The sequence below is a fragment of the Triticum urartu genome, chromosome 5A (assembly GCF_056163025.1).
Source record: "Triticum urartu cultivar PI428250 chromosome 5A, HENAU_Tu73, whole genome shotgun sequence".
Lineage (NCBI taxonomy): Eukaryota > Viridiplantae > Streptophyta > Magnoliopsida > Poales > Poaceae > Triticum > Triticum urartu.
In genome coordinates, this window is record NC_141877.1 from 443,179,290 (window position 1) to 443,199,986 (window position 20,697).

Sequence of the window (20,697 nt, forward strand, 5' to 3'; positions counted from 1 at the left end):
TTCTAGAGAGGAATCCCAACTTCTGCAACTTTCTGCAGCTATCAGGCATTTGTATTCCGGCCACCTTAGCTCTGTTTAGCACACAACAATACCTATAAACCTTCATCAAGGGCACGCAGAAGCTGCCTGGACAGACCAGTTATAGCCTTCTCCATCATTTGTCGGGAGCTGCAGCAAATCATCTGCAACATGTCGCACCTGAGCATCCTGACCTTCAAATACAATCTAGCGAAGCTCCGGTTCAAGCCCTCCCGGCCGGCCGGACGGCTGCTGTCCGCCAGGGACCGGCAGCAGTCGGACCTGATGATGTACAAGCCTGACGAGGAGGAGATGGCCAAGGTGTTCGACAAGATCGCCGGCGAGCCTGGCCGGATCTCGAGGAGCGACCTCCAGGTGCTCCTGCAGAGGTTCGAGAAGGCGGACGCCGCGGGCGAGGCGCGGCGCATGGTCTGCGCCGCCGACAGCAACAAGGACGGGTACATGGACCTGGAGGAGTTCATGGAGGTGCACAGGAACGGCGTCCAGCTGGGCGACATACGCCGGGCCTTCTTCGTGTTCGACAGGGACAGGGACGGCAAGATCACCGCGGAGGAGGTGATGGACGTCCTGCGCAGGCTCGGGGACAGCTGCAGCCTTGAGGACTGCCGGAGGATGGTGAAGGAGATCGACAGGAACCATGACGGGTTCGTGGACATGGATGACTTCATGGCCATGATGACTCGCCCGAGGAAGAGGATGTAAACATTTGTGGGTCAAGCAAAAGCCTACGTCTGGTGCCAACGCTGGTTTAGCTCGTCTCCATTGCGTGTAACATAAACTGAAACATGTAAACACCAGGAAGAATAAATAAAGTAAACGCCCCTATGCTTCTAAGCTTAACCAGCACATACGACAGGCTATTTGTTGGAAATAAGGCCAAGAAATGCAACATAAATATGTTCAAAGTGCAGCGTGAAGCTCATGTTCGAAGTTTTTGACCAATTATTGCACCTAGAAATACTGTGGTTTGACCATGTAGAGTAGAAAAGTTTCGACCATGTGGAGTTTAGTTACTGTCTGACGGAAATTACTGTGTTTGATCATGAAACACTTTGTTGTGTAAGTGGTTATACAAGAAATGCGAATCATTAGCTTCTCGTTCACATTTCCGACATGATATCATGGAAGTCAAATATATACTTTTACTCCTGTTGTCAAAGGGTTGTAGGTGATGGTAAAAAACATGATTCTGAGAGGATGCATGGATAGGACACAAACCTTTGCGTCAAAGATTTGTTAGGTTTTATACAGTCTTCCTCTGAACCATAATATTACTGTAAGAAAACTAATTTCGCAGGGTATTGATGCTTTGAGATTTACTAGAAGATTCCCAAGACTCGAGACACTGCCAATGTGGCAAAGCCTGCAGGAGCTAGCTATATTCGCAAGTATGTTGACAAGTGAAATGTGAAATCATTTTGTTTTCAAGGAGGATGAACTCCCATGCATCGAACATGCCGGCTTACAAAATAAACTAAAAAACTCGAGGCCATCCATATAGAAAAATCATCTTAACAATATCATAAAATCCTGCTATCAAACCAACGGGCAATATAGCAATAGACAGAGGGCGCAACACTTCCAGACAACGTCTTCAAGAAGGAATCACTGCTCGCAAGCCGAAGTTGGATGGTCCAACTAGTTGTCAAAGCAAGGGCTATCATCCCTGAAGCAGATCTTCGAACCAACACCTTCAACAAGGTAACGACATGCGGTTGTCAACTCTGCCTGATCAAGCTAGAAGGCTAGCAACGGCGGAGCTATGTGTGTCTTTGGGGGGCTGTGCCCCCCCCCCCCCCCCCCCCCTTGATATAATTACCGAAGAAAAATATATTTTGGGATCTTAAATACAAGAAAGTGTACTAATTAGCTCCCCCCAAGCATGCATGTTTTCTCTTTGGCCCCCCCTCGACATCTTCGTCTAGCTCTGCCACTGAAGGGTAGATCAAGGATTTTAAGTTTGGGATTTTCTCGCTTCAGTTGAGTCGACTTCCCTTTCAAGCAAGTGTGGGCCTTCAAGTTGGCACCGAAGTTAGAGGTGTTTTCTTGGTTGGTGATAAAAGATAAATCCTGTCATGGGATAATTTCTTGAAATGGGGGTGGCATTGTTCTGACATTTGCTAGCTTTGTGGGGATCACAAAACGATGGAGCATTTGTTCTTTTCTTTTCTCTTGCCTAAATATCTGTGGAATGTAGCTAGTGTAGCTTTAGGTATCAATGCTAAACGTGAGAATTTCAATGAGTGCATTGGTTTTAGAACTACACTGGCCGAGATAGAAGGTTCACTCTCGTTGCAACGGATTCAAAATAGACTAATGCATGTTGACAAACTTGAGAAATATTACCCTAGTTTTCGTACATACTCCCTCCACTAATATCAAAAAACGTCTTACATTATGGGACGGAGGGAATATGTATTTGGACGAGGTGTGTCTGGGTGGGTGGTGATGAATAGTGAGCTGATAAGCAGGAGTGAATTTTTTTTTTTGATGGAGTGGCATTGGCATACCTATAGGCTATAGCTTTGCTTGTACTCCCTCCGTTCGGAATTACTTGTCTTGGAAATGGATATATCTAGAACTAAAATACATCTGGATACATCCATTTCGGCGACAAGTAATTCCGAACGGAGGGAGTATGTCTCTGTACCTGTTGTAAACATAATATAGATTCCAGATTGCTAGATTCGCTCAGTAGGGGTTGATGAATAGTGAGCTGATAATGGAATTTTTCTTTGATGGAGTGGCCATGTAGGCTATAACTTTGTTTGTAGAGTACTACTCCCTCAGTGGGGTTTAGTATCTTTGTACCTGCTGTAAGTTGGAGAAGAGCCTGGAAGTTATGTTTATGATATGCTACGTTTTCATGTTTTTCAGAAACCGCAGTGGGGTTTTCAGTTTTGGGGGTCCTGTGCGGATGTGCCTGGACTTTGATTGTTCATGGTGGCGCGGATGTATATAAGACGCTTCAATTTCGCGAATGAAATTGGTGGGTTCCTTTCCTCGAAAAAACCCGAAGAATCTTCGACACGATATGATACATGCCTAGACGCATGGTCCAGGAATCCAGTTCCATCTTTTGCATGGTTATCAGGTCAGATTTTCGTGTAACGCAACACTCAGCTGCACCTCACAGATCCGCATCTTATGTGCCGGTAGTTATTTGTTTGCCTTTGCACGATTCTGGGCTATCTGTAGCCATTTCCTGCCCACTCCACGTGCCACCGATTCTTGATTCCTTCAACGACCGTTCAATTATATGATCTACAGTAGCAATATTATTCCAACCGATTTCGTATGCGTCCATATATTCTTCGCTCCACTAATTCTCGAGATGGTTATCTCTTATCTGTCTGCGTCCATTATCTACTTGCACAACAAAATCACCGGAGCTAGCTAGTCGTTGCTAACTTATCTGTCAACATAGCATTTGGGCGTAAGTTTATGTACTGCTGTAAACTCTCCGTGTTTTAATCCGAATCCGAATTTAGAGGGGGTGGCAGGCATTAGATAGATAGGGACGCATATATCCATCTCGTCATATCCATGTCCATTATTTCTTCCCACGGATCCGTGGAGCCGGTCCGCGGATATATAAGCGCCACCAAGGCAGTGCAGACAGGCTCACCCACTCGGTCCGACACATATTAAGTGGAAGCACATTAGCAGTTTGGCGCGAATGTCGCTTCTGCACTGCTTCCTGAAGCCGTCGAGGATGAGCCTGCAGCGGTGCGTCGCCGGCGACGACATGACGGCGGACGAGTTCAAGGAGTGGATCCGGCGGTTCGACGCGGACCGGGACGGGCGCATCAGCCGCGACGAGCTGCGGCGCGCCATGCGGGCGCTGCGCGTGCGGTTCACGCGGCGGAGGAGCAGGAGCGGCATCACCTACGCCGACGCCGACGGCGACGGGTACATCGACGACAGCGAGATCGACGGCCTCGTCGAGTTCGCGCGCACCAGCCTCGGCCTCCGGATCGTCGCCTGCTAGAAACGGAGCAGATCGGCTCCTCCAGTCCGGTCCAGTAGCTACGTGCTCGACCTACGTGATGGCGCGCACGAGATGGCCGTTGTAGCTAGAATAAGGCCGTCTCAGATGCGGAAAGTGAACCTTATTTCTGTCTTCTTTTCTTTTTCTCTCTAGCTGCAGCCCGTGCACGGAAATAATAGAAGGTGCAGGCCTGGCTTAGCGCAAGTAAGGAGTAGTGCTGTAGTACTCGCTTTATGCAGTCGCATGCATGGAATAATATGTGTATGTTTGATCTAATGTACAGTATATTTTTTTTTTGAGAAACTTGTACAGTATTATTTTCTCCAAATTATAGCAGAAAAAGGAGTAGGGCGTTTTGGAGGCCCAGCTCCATGGAGGCCATAATTTTGGAAAATTCAAAATTCAAACTTTTTAGTTTCAATAAATTCTGAAAATAATAATATACATATACGTGGATGAAATGTATATGTGAAAAATTCAATGATCAAATACCTTGAATTGCGAGTTAAAAATGATGGAGTTTGAGAATGAACAGTATATGCGATGAAAAGCCACATATTTGTTTTTTCTATAGCTCTCATTTTTACTGTATCTCATCTTAAAAATCTACACCCATGTACCTTTGGATGTATGTGTATTTTTTGTTCAAATTTTTCTAAAAGATAATGTCGGATTACGGGTTCCGGCAAAACCCTCAAGATTCAAACACTGGGGTGCGCGCGAAGGTTTCCTCCCTATCGATCCACGCCCTAACTCTCTAAGGTCTCGCAGACGAACTCGACGAACTCGCAAGACAAAGACACAAGATTTATACTGGTTCGGGCCACCGTTGTGGTGTAATACCCTACTCCAGTGTGGTGGTGGTGGATTGCCTCTTGGGCGGATGATGAACAGTACAAGGGGAAGAACAACCTCCTGAGGTTGAGGTGTTCTTGTGCTTGGCGAACTTATATGGGTGAGATGCCTCTGAATGAGTTCACTCTCTCTCTCTCTCAGTTGGTCGCCTCTACTATGGTGGCTACTTGTACTTATATAGGCCCTGGTCCTCTCCCCAAATATTGAGCGGGAAGGGAGCCAACAACGGCCAATTTAAAAGGGGACAACTAGTACAGCTTATCCGGACAAAAGCGGTCTTCGCCTGCAAAAGGCTCTGGTGATGACGCCGTCTTGGGCTCCACGGTGACCTCCATCTTGCCGTCCTTTTGGTCTTGGTCTCGTTGCACCGATATGGAAACCTTTGCCTGATGCCTCGGTACTCCGCGCCTGCGCTTGCCCCCTAGCACCAAAGAGGGAACAAGGACGCTGCGCGCGCTGGCGCCCGCCTGGTCTCGATCGTCATGGCTCACGTCACGAGTACCTCGCGAGGTTTGCCTTGTCTTAATTTCTCCGCCCCTCGTGAGCCTGCCTGGCGAGGCCGCTCCTGAGGAGGTCTTGCGTCGTCCGCCTCGCGAGGCTTGGCCCCTTCGCGAGGGTCTTGAATGCCTTGCCGATGAAGATGGGCCGTACGGGCCTGTCAGCTCAGCCACGTGTGGGCCGCAGGCAGGCAAGTCTGGGGACCCCCGTTCCTAGAACGCCGACAGTAGCCCCCGGGCCCAAGGCGCGCTCGGACTTGGTTTCGAGGCGAAGCCAAAGGTCAAGCGCGGAGCGCCGCGGGCGCCAAAAACCTGTGACCTCGGTTGACGCATGGTGGTTGATTGGACGCGGATGTCTCCGCTTCCCCATGCTGCCTCGGCAACTACCCGACTTGACAAAAAGGCTAGCGCAGACAGTGCTTACCTTCATTGCTTCTTCCTCGCCTTGCTCCAGGTCCCCTTTCTCGCTCCTTGCCGTCGAAACCTCCAGATCCGTTCCAACCTTGCTCCGCATCCGCGACCAATGGCGCCGCACAAGGTCAAGTCCTCCTCGGCGCCGGCTTGGTTCGAGCCAGCCCTTGATGCGCCCAACGTTACGGAGAAGAACCTAGTTGCCACGCGCTTGCTGACGGCGGGGGAGAGCAACAAGAGGGGGAAGACGGAGCTCCGGCTTGCCTCCGACGAGCCGGAGCCTGAGGGAAGCACCTTCTTCCCTTTCTTCACGAGCAGCATGGCCGCCGGGTTAGTTCCCCCCTTTCTGATTTCTTTTTCGAGGTCCTCGACCACTTCGGGCTACAGGCGCTGCATCTCCATCCCAACTCCATTCTTCTCTTGTCTATTTTCCCCTACTATTGCGAGGTGTACCTGGGCGTGATGCTGTCCGTGGCACTGCTGTGCCACTTCTTCTTCCTCCGCCTCACCGGCGGCCATATCTCCAGGTGTGCCAACTTCATCGTGGCCGGCCAGGCCAACTCGATCTCGAACACCGGGAAGAGGGTTGACAACATCAGGGCCAAATGGGTCATGATGAGTGCCAAGTGCGTCCATCCACGCTTGGAACTACCGACGGAGGCGCCCCGGTCTGACAAGGGGTGGTCTCGTGTAGAGCTCACCGACGAGCGAGCGTCATCGGTGCTGGAGCAGATGAAGATCGATTTGAAGCCGGGCAATGCGAAGGCAGCCAAGGTGACGGGGGCCATGCTCCTGAAGGAATTCTTGGCGCTGCGCGTTGCTCCACTTCAGGCGCGCGCGCCCTTTGTGGAAGCTTGGGGATGAAGAAGACAAGATTCGTCTGAGCCCGGTGGCCTTGCCTTATGACGAGCTGACTGCAGTTTTGCGCCTCTTGGTTGGGGATAACCAAGAGTACCCGCCGAGCGCCTTTGTTCCTTTGTTCCATCACAAGGACTCGGAGCAATTCGTTGCCTCCAGGCCGACCTTTGACGCGCGCGGGCTGGTGCCGCCGGCGCTCGCTGGGGCCTCTACAACGCCGAAGCCAGTGGAGGTGTCTTCTGACGAGTCTGGCGGGGAGGAAGAGGGGGAGGAGGACTCGGAGGAGACCCCCGAGGGGATGGGGGAGAACTCCCCCTTGAGCAAGGCCGACATCCTCCGCACTCTGTCAGACGACGCCGAGGCCGACGCCCGCCTGGAGGAGAGGGGGCTGCCCCTCATCCCGACGAGGGGTAGATCGTCGCTGGTCTCTCGAGATGCTGCCTCCGACTTGGCACCTCCTGGGGCCGGCTCCGGCCCTTCTGCTGCACCGTATTGTGCCCCCGGAGCCCGTGTGCCCACTCCTGAGGCCCCAACATTTTTGGGTTTTAGGCTCCCCAAGCGGAAGGTGGACTATGTCGCAGTGGATCAGTAAGTGCTTCGAGCTTTGTCTTGTTCCTGCTTGTGCTTGCCATTTTCTAACATTCGCCCTTGGTTGATCAGGCTGGTGTCTTTAGCGAAGAAGAGGAAGGAGTATGTCGCGGCCGTGCCCTCCTCTGCGGAGAAGAGAGGCGACATCACCCGCACCTCCCCAGCCCGGTCGCCCTCGTGAGGCCAAGAGGAGCATCGGCAGGATGAATCAGCCCCCGTGGCCCCGCTGGCTCCGGAAGTGCCAACACCCGGCTCTGCTGATGAGGTCCCAAGGGCTCCGGAGCCCTCGATTTTCCAGGCTCTGGTAACGATGTCGCCTCCTCCTGCTGCTGCACCTTTGGCCCCAAGTTCTTCTGCCTCCTCCACAGTCTTGGAGCGTGTCTTCTCGGGGATGACTAAGCTGCGGGAAGACCTCCTAGGCGCGGACCCGCACCTAGTGGTCGGGCGCCTGGAGCTGGCCTCGGGCTGGCTTCACTCTGACTCGGCAGTTCGAGTGTCACTGAGCCAGGCCACGACGGCCTCCGAGAAGGAGAAGCAGGCCACCGCCAGAGCTGTGGCCGATCACGAGGCGGCGCTGAAGGATGCCGAGGCCGCCCGTGACTGCTGCCGAGAGCTAGAGGGCGAGCTGAAGAGGCTGCACGACGAGCACGCAAAAGAAGCACGTGACCGCGAAGTGAGGGAGGAGGAGATGAAGGCTCGGGAGGACGCCATCAAGGGCCATGACGCCGAGCTGGGGGAGCTGACGAAGCGCAGGCCACGGAGCGCAGTCGACTGGAGGGGCTGGAGCAGAAGGCGAAGGCGAGGGAGGCCGAGTTTGACGCCAAGGCGAAGGTCCTGGCCGAAGACCGCGTGTCCTTCTCGCTTCTTGAGAAGAGGTCCAGCGTGGCGCTGAAGTCACTATACGAGAAGGGCCTGGAGAAGCCGCTGACCACCAACGAGGATGGCCCTGCTCAGCTGCTTCCCCACTTGGTGAAGGCGCTTGAGGAAGTCGTGGAGGGCATCGGTCCCATGGCTGACGCAGAGGCTCGTGTCCTTTCTTCAGCTGCGCTGACGCGTGTCTTCAGCCATCTGTACCTTCGCGACCCCAATGCTCGTCTCAACGAGCTGCTGGAGCCTGTAGCTGATGAACATTGTGCGGCCGCCGCCGCAGCCGTGAAAGGTCAGGTAGAGGCCCTGCTGAAGAAGTTTCGCGGCTTCGTCCTTGCGCCCTCGGCCGGCGATGCCACCGATCCTGCGGCTGGTGGTGCGGGTGAAGGCGACGCTACCAAGGGAGGAGCACCTTCTGCAGGCGATGGCGGTGTCCAGGGGTGACCTGCGGCTGCTTTCCTGTTTCATTCCTGCAATATGCATCAGGCCTCGTGGAGGCGTTAAACTTTTATTTGATATTGTGAGAACAATATGCCTTATAATATTTGTTTCGAGATTTTGCGATTTTCTTCCTATTTGCTTTGTGTTCTGCGTCGGCAGAGCCCGGCCCCGCGCATACCTCAACCGCTGTTGGGCCGACCGGAGACTAGGACAGACCAAGGATTGAGGGGCTACGTGACCAGTTAGGCTCCTGAGTCACGATGCTCTAGAGTCCCCCTTGACGTGCAAACAGCTTATAGGAAGGATACACGAGGATAGGTTGACATTCTACGTCGGCAGAGCCCGGCCCCGCGCATACCTCAACTGCTATTGGGCCGACCGAAGACCAGGACGGACCAAGGAGTGAGGGGCTACGTGACCAGTTAGGCTCCCGAGTCGCGATGCTCAGGAGTCCCCCTTGACGTGCAAACAATCTCTATACCTTTGCCCTCGCCGAGGCCTGGCTCGGGAGGGGCGTATGATGACCAGGTCCGGGAGACCTGGCTGGGTGGCGTACGCTTGGGCGTGACCCGAGCGCAGCCCCCGTGCCCAGCCCCCTCGCACGGCTTTCCCGAGGGAAGGCGTTGCGTGTGGCCGGACGTTGAGCTCTGGGGCTCCCTGAGGTTGGTACGACCGTGGAGCCGCCCTCAGTTGTTTATCACCAGCGCGGAGGATAGTGCTTCCGCTTATGCATGGGCCTAGCCGCTCCTCGGCAGTGTCGACTGCCAGCGCGGAGCATGGTGCTTCCACTTGTGCATGGGAGGGGGGCTCCCTCTGCGGAGAGCCCCCGGGGCGTGTACAGCCCCGCCCTGACATGTGGCTTGCACAACAGGGCTAGACGAGGTGTATCTGGGCACTCGTGAGCCAGCGCGGGACTCACGAGGCCCTATCTCAAGGCGGGTTGCGCCTGGTCTTGGTTCTTGTTCGCTGTGTTTGTCCTGCGAGGTGGTCAGACAACCTGCGCCAAACGAATCTCCTGAGGTTATCGCGTGAGAAATACAAGCACCAACGGCCCCAGGAGGTGATGTAAACGGGGCAGGCCCACCAGACAAAGCCCAACCGTTGGATTTATTGACGCTGCAGGGACGGGCCCGAGCACGGACGCCGTGCTCAACTTACTCACGCGAAGGGTCCTAAAGAAAGACGGCCGGCGCGCGGTCCCCATGATGGGTGGCGATTGAGAAAGTAGTAATCATAGGTAGATTAAACATGAGAGTAGCATGCTTAAATAAGTGCATGGGAGATACGTGCCACTGGGTCAGGCCGGAGCGGCTTGGGGATGATGCAACCCGAGGGGCGCTCCCAACAAGGTAAGCTAAAGACATAAAAGGGATACATGCCACAGGAACGGGCCCACGCGGCCTGGGAATGATGCAGCCCGAGGGGCGCTCCCAGCTAAATGAACTTGAAAAGATGTCAACTGGTTATGTTGACGAAGGAGAGTTGGGGCAGCTCAAGATGCGCGGCGAAGGGGGTTGCTCCTCACGAGCCACCGGGGCCTTGAGCCTCAGGAGGCTCTGGGGGATCAGGTGGTTCCTTGAGGAGCGTCTCCATCTCTGTCAGGACGGCATGGTGTCTGGCCTCCTGAGCCGCTAGGATGTGCCGCAAGCTACGCTGGTAGGCGGACGATACGCTCAGCAGGCCAAAGGGCATGTGAACGTAGCTGTGCGGTGGGCCCTCGCAACGTCCCACGCGCGAAGGCCAGAAAAGCTCCTGAGAAGCGGCCCTGTTGAGCCCTGGAACGTCGATGCAGACGCGCAGCCTGGCATCCTCGCCTGGACGGGAAGCTACGCCTCGTGAGCGGCGGTCGCCGCACATGGCCCTTGCGTCTTGCAATTCCTGGGTGGTCTTGGTGATGAACTCCTGATCGGTGGGCGATCCTTGCCCTGTGCCCTCCTGAGGAAAACATGCCGCGAAGCACGCCTCCAAGTGGTGCCCGAACGCCTCCCTCGTGATGTGGGCAAGGTCTGAGGCCTTCTAGAAGAAAGCCCCCGAGCCCTGCCCGAGAAGGGCGCCGGGCGGGCCTTCCTATGCGATGCAGGGAGGCGCCCCTGGAGCGGGCACTGATCCTGACGAGGCTCCGGCTGTGACGCCACCTTCCTGAGGTCCTGCACGGCGCAACTGCTTCTTCTTGGGGATGGCCTCAGAAGGGCCCTCGCCCTTACTATCAGGGTTGTCGATTGCTGCAGCTTGGAAGGCACGCTCGAGGAAGCACACCGCATATCTTTCTTCACATCGGACCGTGATGATCCCGCCACTTCCCGACATCTTGAGGACATTGTAGCCGTGATGGATCATCGCCATGAACTTGGCCAGGGCTGGGTACCCGAGGATGGCATTGTACGGCAGGCGGATGTGCGCGACGTCGAAGTCGATGAGCTCAGTGCGGTAGTTCTTGCGTTCCCCGAAGGTGACAGGGAGGTGGACCTGCCCTATCGGTGTGGTGGAACCATCGGTCACTCCTGAGAAAGGCTTGGTAGGCTGAAGCTGGTCATATGGCACTTGGAGGTTGTCGAACGTGTCGACGGACAGGACGCTGAGCCCTGCGCCGCCGTCGATGAGGGTCTCGGTAACTTGCACGTTGCTGATGACTGGGGAGCAAAGCATCGGGAGGGCGCCAGCAGTAGCTGTGCACTTGAGCTGGTCTGCCGAGTTGAATGTGATGGGGCACTGGGACCATCTGAGTGGGCGTGTTGCTTCAAGCTTGGGGGGACTGCATTCACTTCACGAGCAAACTGCTTGAAGATACGCTGCGAGGCTGGGGCCCGGGCTCCGTCCAAGATGCAGGCGATAGCACGCAGTTCCTGGAAGCCTCCAGCCCCCTTGTCCTGATGGTGTTTGTCATTCCTTCTCGGCGGTGGCGACGGCGGAGGGAGTCCGGCGTTGCCTTGAGGAAGATCCTCACGAGGCTGATCCCTCCAGGCGCCCTCGCGAGGCTGATCTTAACAGCGGTCCTCACGAGGCCGGTCGCGTCACTTCTGGCGCGGGTCACGGTCATCCCAACGTCCGCCACCACGTCCTCCTCCGCGGCCGTAGCCCCGGTCGCTGCGCTCGGGGCGTCGACTGAAGCGTCCTTCGCGAATGGCTCTGAGCTCTTGACATTCACTGGTGTTGTGGATGTTCAGGTTGTGGAAGGCGCAAAATGGACGGCTGCTCTTGGATGACACTAGTTGGTCTCTGCCACGCTTGGTGTCTGGTTCTGCTGCGAGCACGACTGCTCCCTTGCGCTTCACGTCCTTGGCCTTGGCTTTCTTCTCCTCTGGGTCTGCAGCAGGGAGCTCGAGGAGGGAGAGGCGCCCCTCCTCAGCTCTAGCACACTTGGTCGTGATGTTGAACAGCTCCAGGGTCGTCCACAGCTCCTTATGGATGGCGAGCTCCTCCTTCATCTTGAAGTCATGGACACCTTCGGAGAATGCTGAGATGATGGCCTCGTCGTTCACCTTGGGGATCTTGATCCGTGCGCTGTTGAAGCGTTGAATGTACTTCTGCAGGGTCTCTCCTGGTTGTTGCTTGATGCGGCGCAGGTCGCCCGCGACCGGGGGGCGGTCGCGAGTGCCCTGGAAGTTAGCGATGAAGCGGTTGCGCATCTCATCCCAGGAGGAGATCGAGCCCGGTGGCAGGTTCAGGAGTCAGGAGCAGGCGCCCTCTTTGAGAGCCATGGGAAACCAGTTCGCCATGACTTTCTCGTCGCCGTTGGCCTCTTCGATGCTCAGCTCGTAGAGCTGCAAGAACTCCGCGGGGTCGGGGGTGCCGTCATAGCGAGGAGGCAGATCCGGTTTGAACTTGTCCGGCCAGGCGACGCTACGCAGCTTGGGGGTGAAAGCGCGGCAGCCGGTTGTGGTCACCGGGGCCCGCCTTGAGGGTGGAGCTTGGTCTTGATGGGGTCCGTGCCCTGCCGTTACAGGTGGCGCGCGGTCTTGCCGCCGCAGCCGGTCCTGGCGCGGTGGTGTGAGGAGCCGCGGAGCGTTTTCTTGCGGTCGAGGGACTTCTTGACAGCTTCTTTCTTCACGTGCGGGCGCGGATGCGGCGGGTCGCGTCGCGGAGCCGCGCGTCTTGGTGCCAGGGCGCCGTCTTGGGGCAGAGGTGGTGGAGGCGCTCCGTGAGCTACGTCGCCCGTAGCTGGCGGAGGGCGAGGCGGAGAGAGGGACGGCGCAGGGGAGCCCCCTGCGGCGCGGACAAGCTCGGCGATGCGGTCGAGCCAGTCCTCGTAGAGGTCGTCGACCGATCGGTAGCGCAGGAGCTCATGCGCCATGACAAGCGCGACCCGTGCATCCATGACAGGGCGATGTGCATGGAAAGAAGAACCGAGCGGGGTCAGCGATGGAGTGGCGGTGCGGCTGTTCCGCCGCATCGAGGGGTGTAGCGAGGATGCTTGCTACTCGTTCCCCGCCGGGCCGGTGGCGGCGTTGACGGCAGGCGACGGGGAACGACGAGGTGGCCCACCGATGGGAGCCGTCTGAGCGACGTGAGCGGCGAGGGCAGCCCGGCGCTCAGCACGAGCGCGGCGAGCATCCGTCATGGAGACGACGGAGCAACGGGGCGCAGAGCGACGGAAGGAAGCTACGGTGCACCCTTACCTGGCGCACAAAATGTCGGATCACAGGTTCCAGCAAAACCCTCAAGGTTCAAACACTGGGGTGCGCGCGAAGGTTTCCTCCCTATAGATCCACGCCCTATTTCTCTAAGGTCTCGCAGACGAACTCGACGAAATTGCAAGACAAAGACATAAGATTCATACTGATTCGGGCCATCATTGTGGTGTAATACCTTACTCCAGTGTGGTGGTGGTGGATTGCCTCTTGGGTAGATGATGAATAGTACTAGAGGAAGAACAACCTCCTGAGGTTGAGGTATTCTTGTGCTTGGCGAACTTGTGTGGGTGAGATGCCTCTGAATGAGTTCTCTCTCTCTCTCTCAGTTGGCCGCCTCTACTATGGTGGCTAGTTCTACTTATATAGACACTGGTCCTCTCTCCAAATATTGAGCGGGAAGAGAGCCAACAATGACCAATTTGAAAGGGGACACCTAGTACAGCTTATTGTGACAAAAGCGGTCTTCGCCTGCAAAAGGCTCTGGTGATGACGCCGTCTTGAGCTCCACTGTGACCTCCGTCTTGCCATCCTTTTGGTCTTGGTTTCGTTGCACCGATATGAAAATCTTTGCCTGATGCCTCGGTACTCCGCGCCTGGGCTTGCCCCCCTAGCACCAAAGAGGGAATAAGGACGCTGCACACGTTGGCGCCCGCCTGGTCTCGATCTTCATGGCTCACGTCACGAGGACCTCGCGAGGTTTTCCTTGCCTTGATTTCTCCGCCCCTCGTGAGCCTGCCTAGCGAGGCCGCTCCTGAGGAGGTCTTGCGTCGTCCACCTCGCGAGGCTTGGTGCCTTGCGAGGGTCTTGAATGTTTTGTCGATGAAGATGGGCCGTACGGGCTGCCAGCTCAGCCACGTCGTGGGCCGCAGACAGGCAAGTTTGGAGACCCCCGTTCTCAGAACGCCGACAAGTAAAAATATGAATATTTTTAAATCAAGGTCTTCATGAAGCTCGGCCTCTATTTGGCATTTTCGTGAAAAAAAGTTGCTACCTACGTGCGTGGCAGCCATGTGACCAATTTTACAACCATCTAAGGTAAAGCCATCTCAGCTCACCTAAAGAGAGAAAATAAGGGCAACTATTCAATGGCGTCGAGCCTTTCTTTTTCCTCCCGCTTCACCTTCTTTCTCCAACACAATGACCCGACCCATCAACTTTGGCCTAACCGCCCGCAACCTCCCCCCGTGGTTAGTGTTGCTATTGCGCGCCTCTCACTGCCCTCGCCGTTGAGTAACCATCGTCCGACCTTCCACCAGAAACCAATCTAACCAATCTGCGTCGCCACCTACCAGGGCTACTAGCCCAATTGCAAAGGCGCATGCATGTACAGAGTGTTACACTAGCCCACACGATCCCTATGGGTCCCCTACTGAGAGCATTAAGCGCATCGTCGTCTACTCGCGCTCGCTAGATGGTCGACCCAAGCGAGCTTCTCACCCGGTTTTGCGATGCTCCCCCCCCCCCCCCCCCCCCCTTTTTTTTGCTTTTCTCTTGTTTTTTTTTCAAGTACGGTTATTATTTATTGTTATTATTCCTTTTTAAATTTGTGAATTTTTTTGAACATGTGAACATATTTTACATTCACGAATATTCTTTCAAATTCGTGAGCATTTTCCAAAATCACAAACAATTTCAAAATCCATGAATTTTTCTAGTTTTATGAACATTTCTAAATTCAAAAATGCATTTCTCAAATATTTGAACTTCTTCGAATTCACGAAATAAATCATGAATTCTTTTGTGAATTTATTAACTTTTAAATTCGTGGAATTTCTTTCCAATCCCTGATCATTTTCCAAATTCTTAAATTTTTTAAAATCCACGATTTTTTTCAAGTTTCATGAATATTTATTTCAAATTTATGAACTTTTTCAACTCCTTAAAATTTTTCTTGAATTCATGAAAAAAGTTCGAACTCACAAATGTTTTTAAAATTAGTGAATATTTTTCATTTTAAGAAATATCTTTTGAATTCAGGGACATTTTTCTAAAATTCGTGCATATCTTTCAAACTCACAAACATTCTTTCAAATTCGTGAAAATTTCATAATTCATGAACATCTTTAAATCCACGAGCATTTTTCATTTTCTGAACAATTTTTAATTACGAACATTTTTTGAAATTTGTAATTTTTCTAAAATTCATGAACATTTTACAAATTTGCAAGAAGTTTCAAAATTCCTGAATAGTTTTTGAATTCATGATTCTTTTTTGAATTGGCGAACATTTTTAGTTCACTATCAATTGTTAAATTCGTGAACACTTTTTAAAATCTATGATTTTGTGAATTCACAAACATTTTCTGAATTTCAGAACTTTTTCCAATTTCACTTTTTTGTGTTACAACAAAACTGGCCAAAATATATAAAAGAATTGGGGGGGGGGGGGGGGGGGGGGGTGCAATTGTGAGGACAGGGCTCATGTTGCTCACTACGTGATCTACCTAGGCCACATCCTCCAGCATTCCACGTGAGCGAAGCCTACACCACCCTGGTCCCTCCTACTCCTAGCAAGAAAAAGATAAGCAAGCGACAGCGAGACCTTCTAATTGGCGCCTTAAGCACTCAAATCTGAACTGGCGGTTGTACGGTACACCAGATGGGCCACAGCTTAACAACGTGAGCTTCTCGGCTCGCTTAGTCGTTCCCAGCTCGGTTTGACAGTTTTCCGGTTGGTCGTTGAGCATTGCCTTTTGATAATGAATCATGGATTTGAAAAAAAAATCATGAATTTGAATGAAGTCTATGAATTAAAAAAATGAATTTTAAAATGTTCATGGATTTGAAAAGGTTCACAAATTTGAAAAAAGTTCGCAAATGTGGGAAAATTTTATGAATTTGAAAAATCATGATTTTGAGATAATTTCATGAATTATAGAAGTTCGCAAATTTGAGAGTAAAATCATGTATTAACAAAAAAAATATGAAAAACCAAAAAATAGAATAAGCTGAAAAAGGATAGAAAAATGCAGCCAAAAATAAGAAAAAAGTAAAAACCATACCGAAGGCATCTAGTAGCTTTTTTTTAGATTCAGTCATCTAGTAGCATCCTAATCCGAAAAGAGGAAACACAAAAACACATGCAAACCGAGAAAACATGACGCGATAACCAAAGTGACCTTCTAGAAGGTCTCCAAAACCGGTTAAGGGGAGACTAAAATTGATTCAATTTTCTCTTACACCGTTTTATGAAGGCTATGTAAGCATCTCGCCCAGTTTTGGGATGCTTCAGGGCTGGCTTTTCAGAATTTTAAAATTCATGTTTATTTCAAATTTACCTTCACAACCATTTTAGGAAGGATTTGTAAGCTTCATACCCGGCTTTGGGATGTTTCTGCGCAGGCTTTTCAATATTTTAAAATTTATGAATATTAATTTCAATTTTTCTTTCTCAACTGTTTTAGGAAGGCTTCGTATGCGAATTACCCGGTTTTGGAATGTTTTTGGGCCGTTTTTTTCATTTTACTTTTCCTTTTATATTTGTTAATTTTTTCTAAAATTGTGAACATTTTTTTACATTCGGGAACATTCTTTCAAACTCGTGTGTATTTCTAAATTCACAAACATTTTTAAAATCCTAGAACATTTTCAGTTTCATGATTTTTTTAATATTCACGAATATGTTTTTGAAAATGTTGAACTTCTTAAATTCAATAACATTTATTTGAAATTCGTGAACATTTTCTAAATTCATGGACTTTTATGTGAACTTTTAAATTCATGGAAATCGTTCAAATGAAGTTTTTAAAATTCTTATAGATTTTTAAATCCACGAATATTTATTTCAAATTATTGAAGTTTTAAGATTCACAAACATTTTCTTGAATTTTTGAACAATTTTCAAATTCACAAACATTTTCAAACTAGCTAACTTTTTCCCTTTTTGTGAGCATTATTCACATTCACATACATTTTTCTGAATTTTTTTTAAAATTCATAAACATTCTTTCAAATTCTAGAAGATTTTCCTAATTCTTGAACTTCCTTAAAATCCATGAACATGTTTCATGTTGTGAACAGTTTTTAATTCATGATTTTTTTGCTAAATCTGTGAACTTTTAAAATTTATGAACATTTTTCAAATTCGTAACCATTTTTGAATTTTTTGGAAGTGATAAGTATGGACTGTCGAACCCACAACGAGCTAAAGGTAAGCGCTCAAATTCCTGAATACTTATTGCCCAAAAAATATGATCAACCCCAGGTATATTTATTAGGTTTTGATCTGAGGCTATCCTGGTCTACAGGACCCAACACAAGTATTCATCCTTTCCAATATGAAAAAGGTGTTGCCGAAAGCTTACCATCTTCTGTGTGCCACTGATACGACTCTACGTACATCGAACATTTGCTTCCATCTAGAAACGAGAAATAAAACTACGTTGTGGGTATGAAGAGGATAACTTTGCATGATATTGGAGAACTAAAATATAAAAATATGTGCTGTTAATATAAAGTTAGAATATATTACTATATATATTATAAAATAGCGAGTGTGGAATAATGATGGGTCGGTGTGCGGAATTATCCTAGGCAATTGTTAACAAGGTCGGTAATCATTATTGCAATTTCATATGAGGGAGAGGCAAAAGCTAACATACTTTCTCTTCTTGGATCATATGCACTTATGATTGAAACTCTAGCAAGCATCCGCAACTACTAAAGATCATTAAGGTAAAACCCAACCATAGCATTAACATATCAAGTCCCCTTTATCCCATACGCAACAACCCCCTTACTCGGGTTTAAACACCTGTCACTCTAGCAACCCACTATAAGCGAATCATGAACGTATTGTAACACCCTACAACGGGAATCCTTCACGTGTGCGCGGAACAAAAGGCACCATAGGACAACACCAAAATAAAACATACAACTCAAACCAATCTATATCATCAATCAACCCAAAGGACAAAGGAAAACTACTCAAAACATCATAGGATGGAAACACGTCATTGGATCATAATATGTAGCATAAAGCACCATGTTCAAGTAAGGGATTACAGTGGGGTGCGGGAGAGTGGACCGCGTAAAAGAGATGAGGATGGCGGTGATGATGGTGATGTTGATGAAGATGATCACCTCGGCGATGATTCCCCTGATGGCACTCCGGCGCCACCAAGAGAGAGGAGGGGCGGTTCTCCCCTTTGTGCTTCCTCCTGCATGGTCTCCCCCTTAGATGGGGAAAGGTTCTCCCTCTAGTCCTTGGCCTCCATGACGAAGGTGACCCCTTTGGCTTCCTCCTCCATGGCCTCCAGTGATGTTGGCCCCCTCCGGCAGGGTGCCAGAGAGGGCCTAGATTGGTTTTTCGTGGTTACAGAGGCTTACGGCGGCGGAACTCCTGATCTCTCTTCTGTTCTAGCGTTTTTTGGATTTATAGGAGGAGTTGGCATCAGTTTCATGTTAGGGGGCCCCACGAGGCGATCATAAGGACGGGTGGCATGCCCTAGGGGGGTGGGGGCTCCCCCCACCCTTGTGGTGGCCTCAGGACTCCTCTTCTGTATCTTTTCTTCCAGTATTTTTTATATTTTCCAGAAAAAATCTTCGTAAATTTTCAGCCCATTCCGAGAAGTTCTATTTCTGCACAAAAACAACACCACGGTAGTTCTACTGAAAACAGCGTCAATCCGGGTTAGTTCTAATCAAATCATACCAAAATCATGTAGAATTGTTATAAACATGGCATGAATACTTCATAAATTATAGATACGTCGGAGGCGTATCAGGAACCAAGTGAGGGAGGCCCGTCCTCCAACTCAGCCTCCGCTCCCCCTACACCTATATATACATGAGAGGGGTGTCCTTAGAGAACATACAATTCCCTTTTCCTCGGGTGCCCCCTCTCTAGTTCTCTCTCTCTATTTCTAGTTCTTGTCTAGATGTGTTCCAGACTAGATCTAATTCTAGTTTTCTCTTTCACACATAATAGTGAAGCCCCATGAAGTTCTCTTTTCCCTCCTCTAGATCTTCCGTGACACAAAGCTCTGGACGATGAAGCGCTGCCGGGTCATGAAGCCCGTATGCATGCAATCCGTTGAGAGGTCATGCTTTTGGTCTTCGGTTCGAGTGATCGTCATGGACGGTTCATGGGACTTCAAAAGATCCGCACCAAATCTCCTTCCGCTGCAACTTGAAGTTGGTAACGATCCGATCAAACCTTATACGCATCTTCATAGTGATTCCTAGGGTGATTTTTTTGTTTTCTACCACGTTTCCCAACAAGTCGGAGATGAGCTAGATATCGGGTCCACATATATGATGAGATACATATATCTTTCATTTTATTTGGTCTTTAGTTAATTTCTCCTTCCATTCATGGAGCTCTTATTTCTTGTGTTGTTGGACTTCTGGAGCTCTTATTCTTATTTCCGCTTCTGCCAGGTTTGTGCAATGGATGATGCATTGTTGTTGCATCAGTGAATTCCGTTAACCAAAAAACAAACTTGTTTTTTCAGTGTTTTAGGTTTGGTGTTTATTTTATCTGAGAAGTTTTGATGGCTACTTTGCAGAAGTCAAATAAAAACAAACTATATTAAGCTAATTCATCTCTCTATCATAGCATCGTAGTTACAACTAATAGATCATGCACTTACATAAGTTGGTTTGCGAGGTGCGATCACTTAAAACTGGGTGATCGAAGGTCAATCATTTCTTCCCGCGAGAGAGAAGGTCATTCGATTTTGTGAACCCATCGATCAAATCTCTACCATATGCCTAATGGAATTTGTTGATACTTTGGGCCATGAGCTGTCAAGGAACTGAAGAGACAGTCGCATGCTACTTGCTTAATTAGTTGCTTTGTTGCCTAATTATTAGGACATGAATAGCCCCATCTTAGAAATGGAAATGGTGAGTAATTAAATTTAGAAGCTAATGGACAATTGGGCGAAGGTTTTGATGCACTAGCAGAAAACCAAGATCATATCAACTCTTGGGACACACTTTAAGGGATAATAATCATCTAGCAGTAATGGTCCCAACATTCTTACATAACTAGAGAATACCCCATGTGTTGCTGCGAGAATTGATTGCTGAAAATTCGAATTTATAACATAGAACCATAATTAAAAATACACATGACTTATTTTATTTGATTATGTTTGGTTGTTACAATATGTATTGAATATAAGTGGATTAATTGATTGGAAACATCTTCACATGCATGATTGAATGTTGTAGTGAGTCTTTTCCTATGCATGATTACATGTTGACATGTGATTTATCTCACTCATAATTGTATGATGAGGTGGCATGCTTACATGTTAAGATATGTTAGGTTGGCAATCGATCTATCACTCAAATTCAGATACAATCTCAAATCCGATTACAATCAGCCATAGCTATCCCTGCGAGAGGAGAAGGAATGGGAATGAGGAAGAGATCCGCCGTTCGTCTTGATCCAACTGGACGCATCACTCGTCTAGCCAGTGAGGATAAGTAGGTGGCGCGGTTGGGCTAACCCTAGCTGGTCCACACGGGCCCAACAAACCTCCTGTTGGGCTGCGCGACACGGGCCGGC

General features: G+C 50.2%; 2 protein-coding genes across 2 annotated transcripts; both read left to right on the plus strand.

Moving 5' to 3' along the window:
- The first annotated feature begins 29 nt into the window (after positions 1-29).
- LOC125509551 (calmodulin-like protein 30) lies at positions 30-879 on the plus strand. Its single transcript, XM_048674540.2, has one exon. It carries the CDS (start codon positions 190-192, stop codon positions 739-741), a length of 552 nt encoding a protein of 183 aa, XP_048530497.1. The 5' UTR covers positions 30-189; the 3' UTR covers positions 742-879.
- Positions 880-3,650: 2,771 nt separating this feature from the next.
- LOC125556155 (uncharacterized) lies at positions 3,651-4,341 on the plus strand. Its single transcript, XM_048718940.2, has one exon. The coding sequence runs from the start codon at positions 3,719-3,721 to the stop codon at positions 4,028-4,030; it is 312 nt and encodes a 103-aa protein (XP_048574897.1). The 5' UTR covers positions 3,651-3,718; the 3' UTR covers positions 4,031-4,341.
- The last annotated feature ends 16,356 nt before the right edge of the window (positions 4,342-20,697 follow it).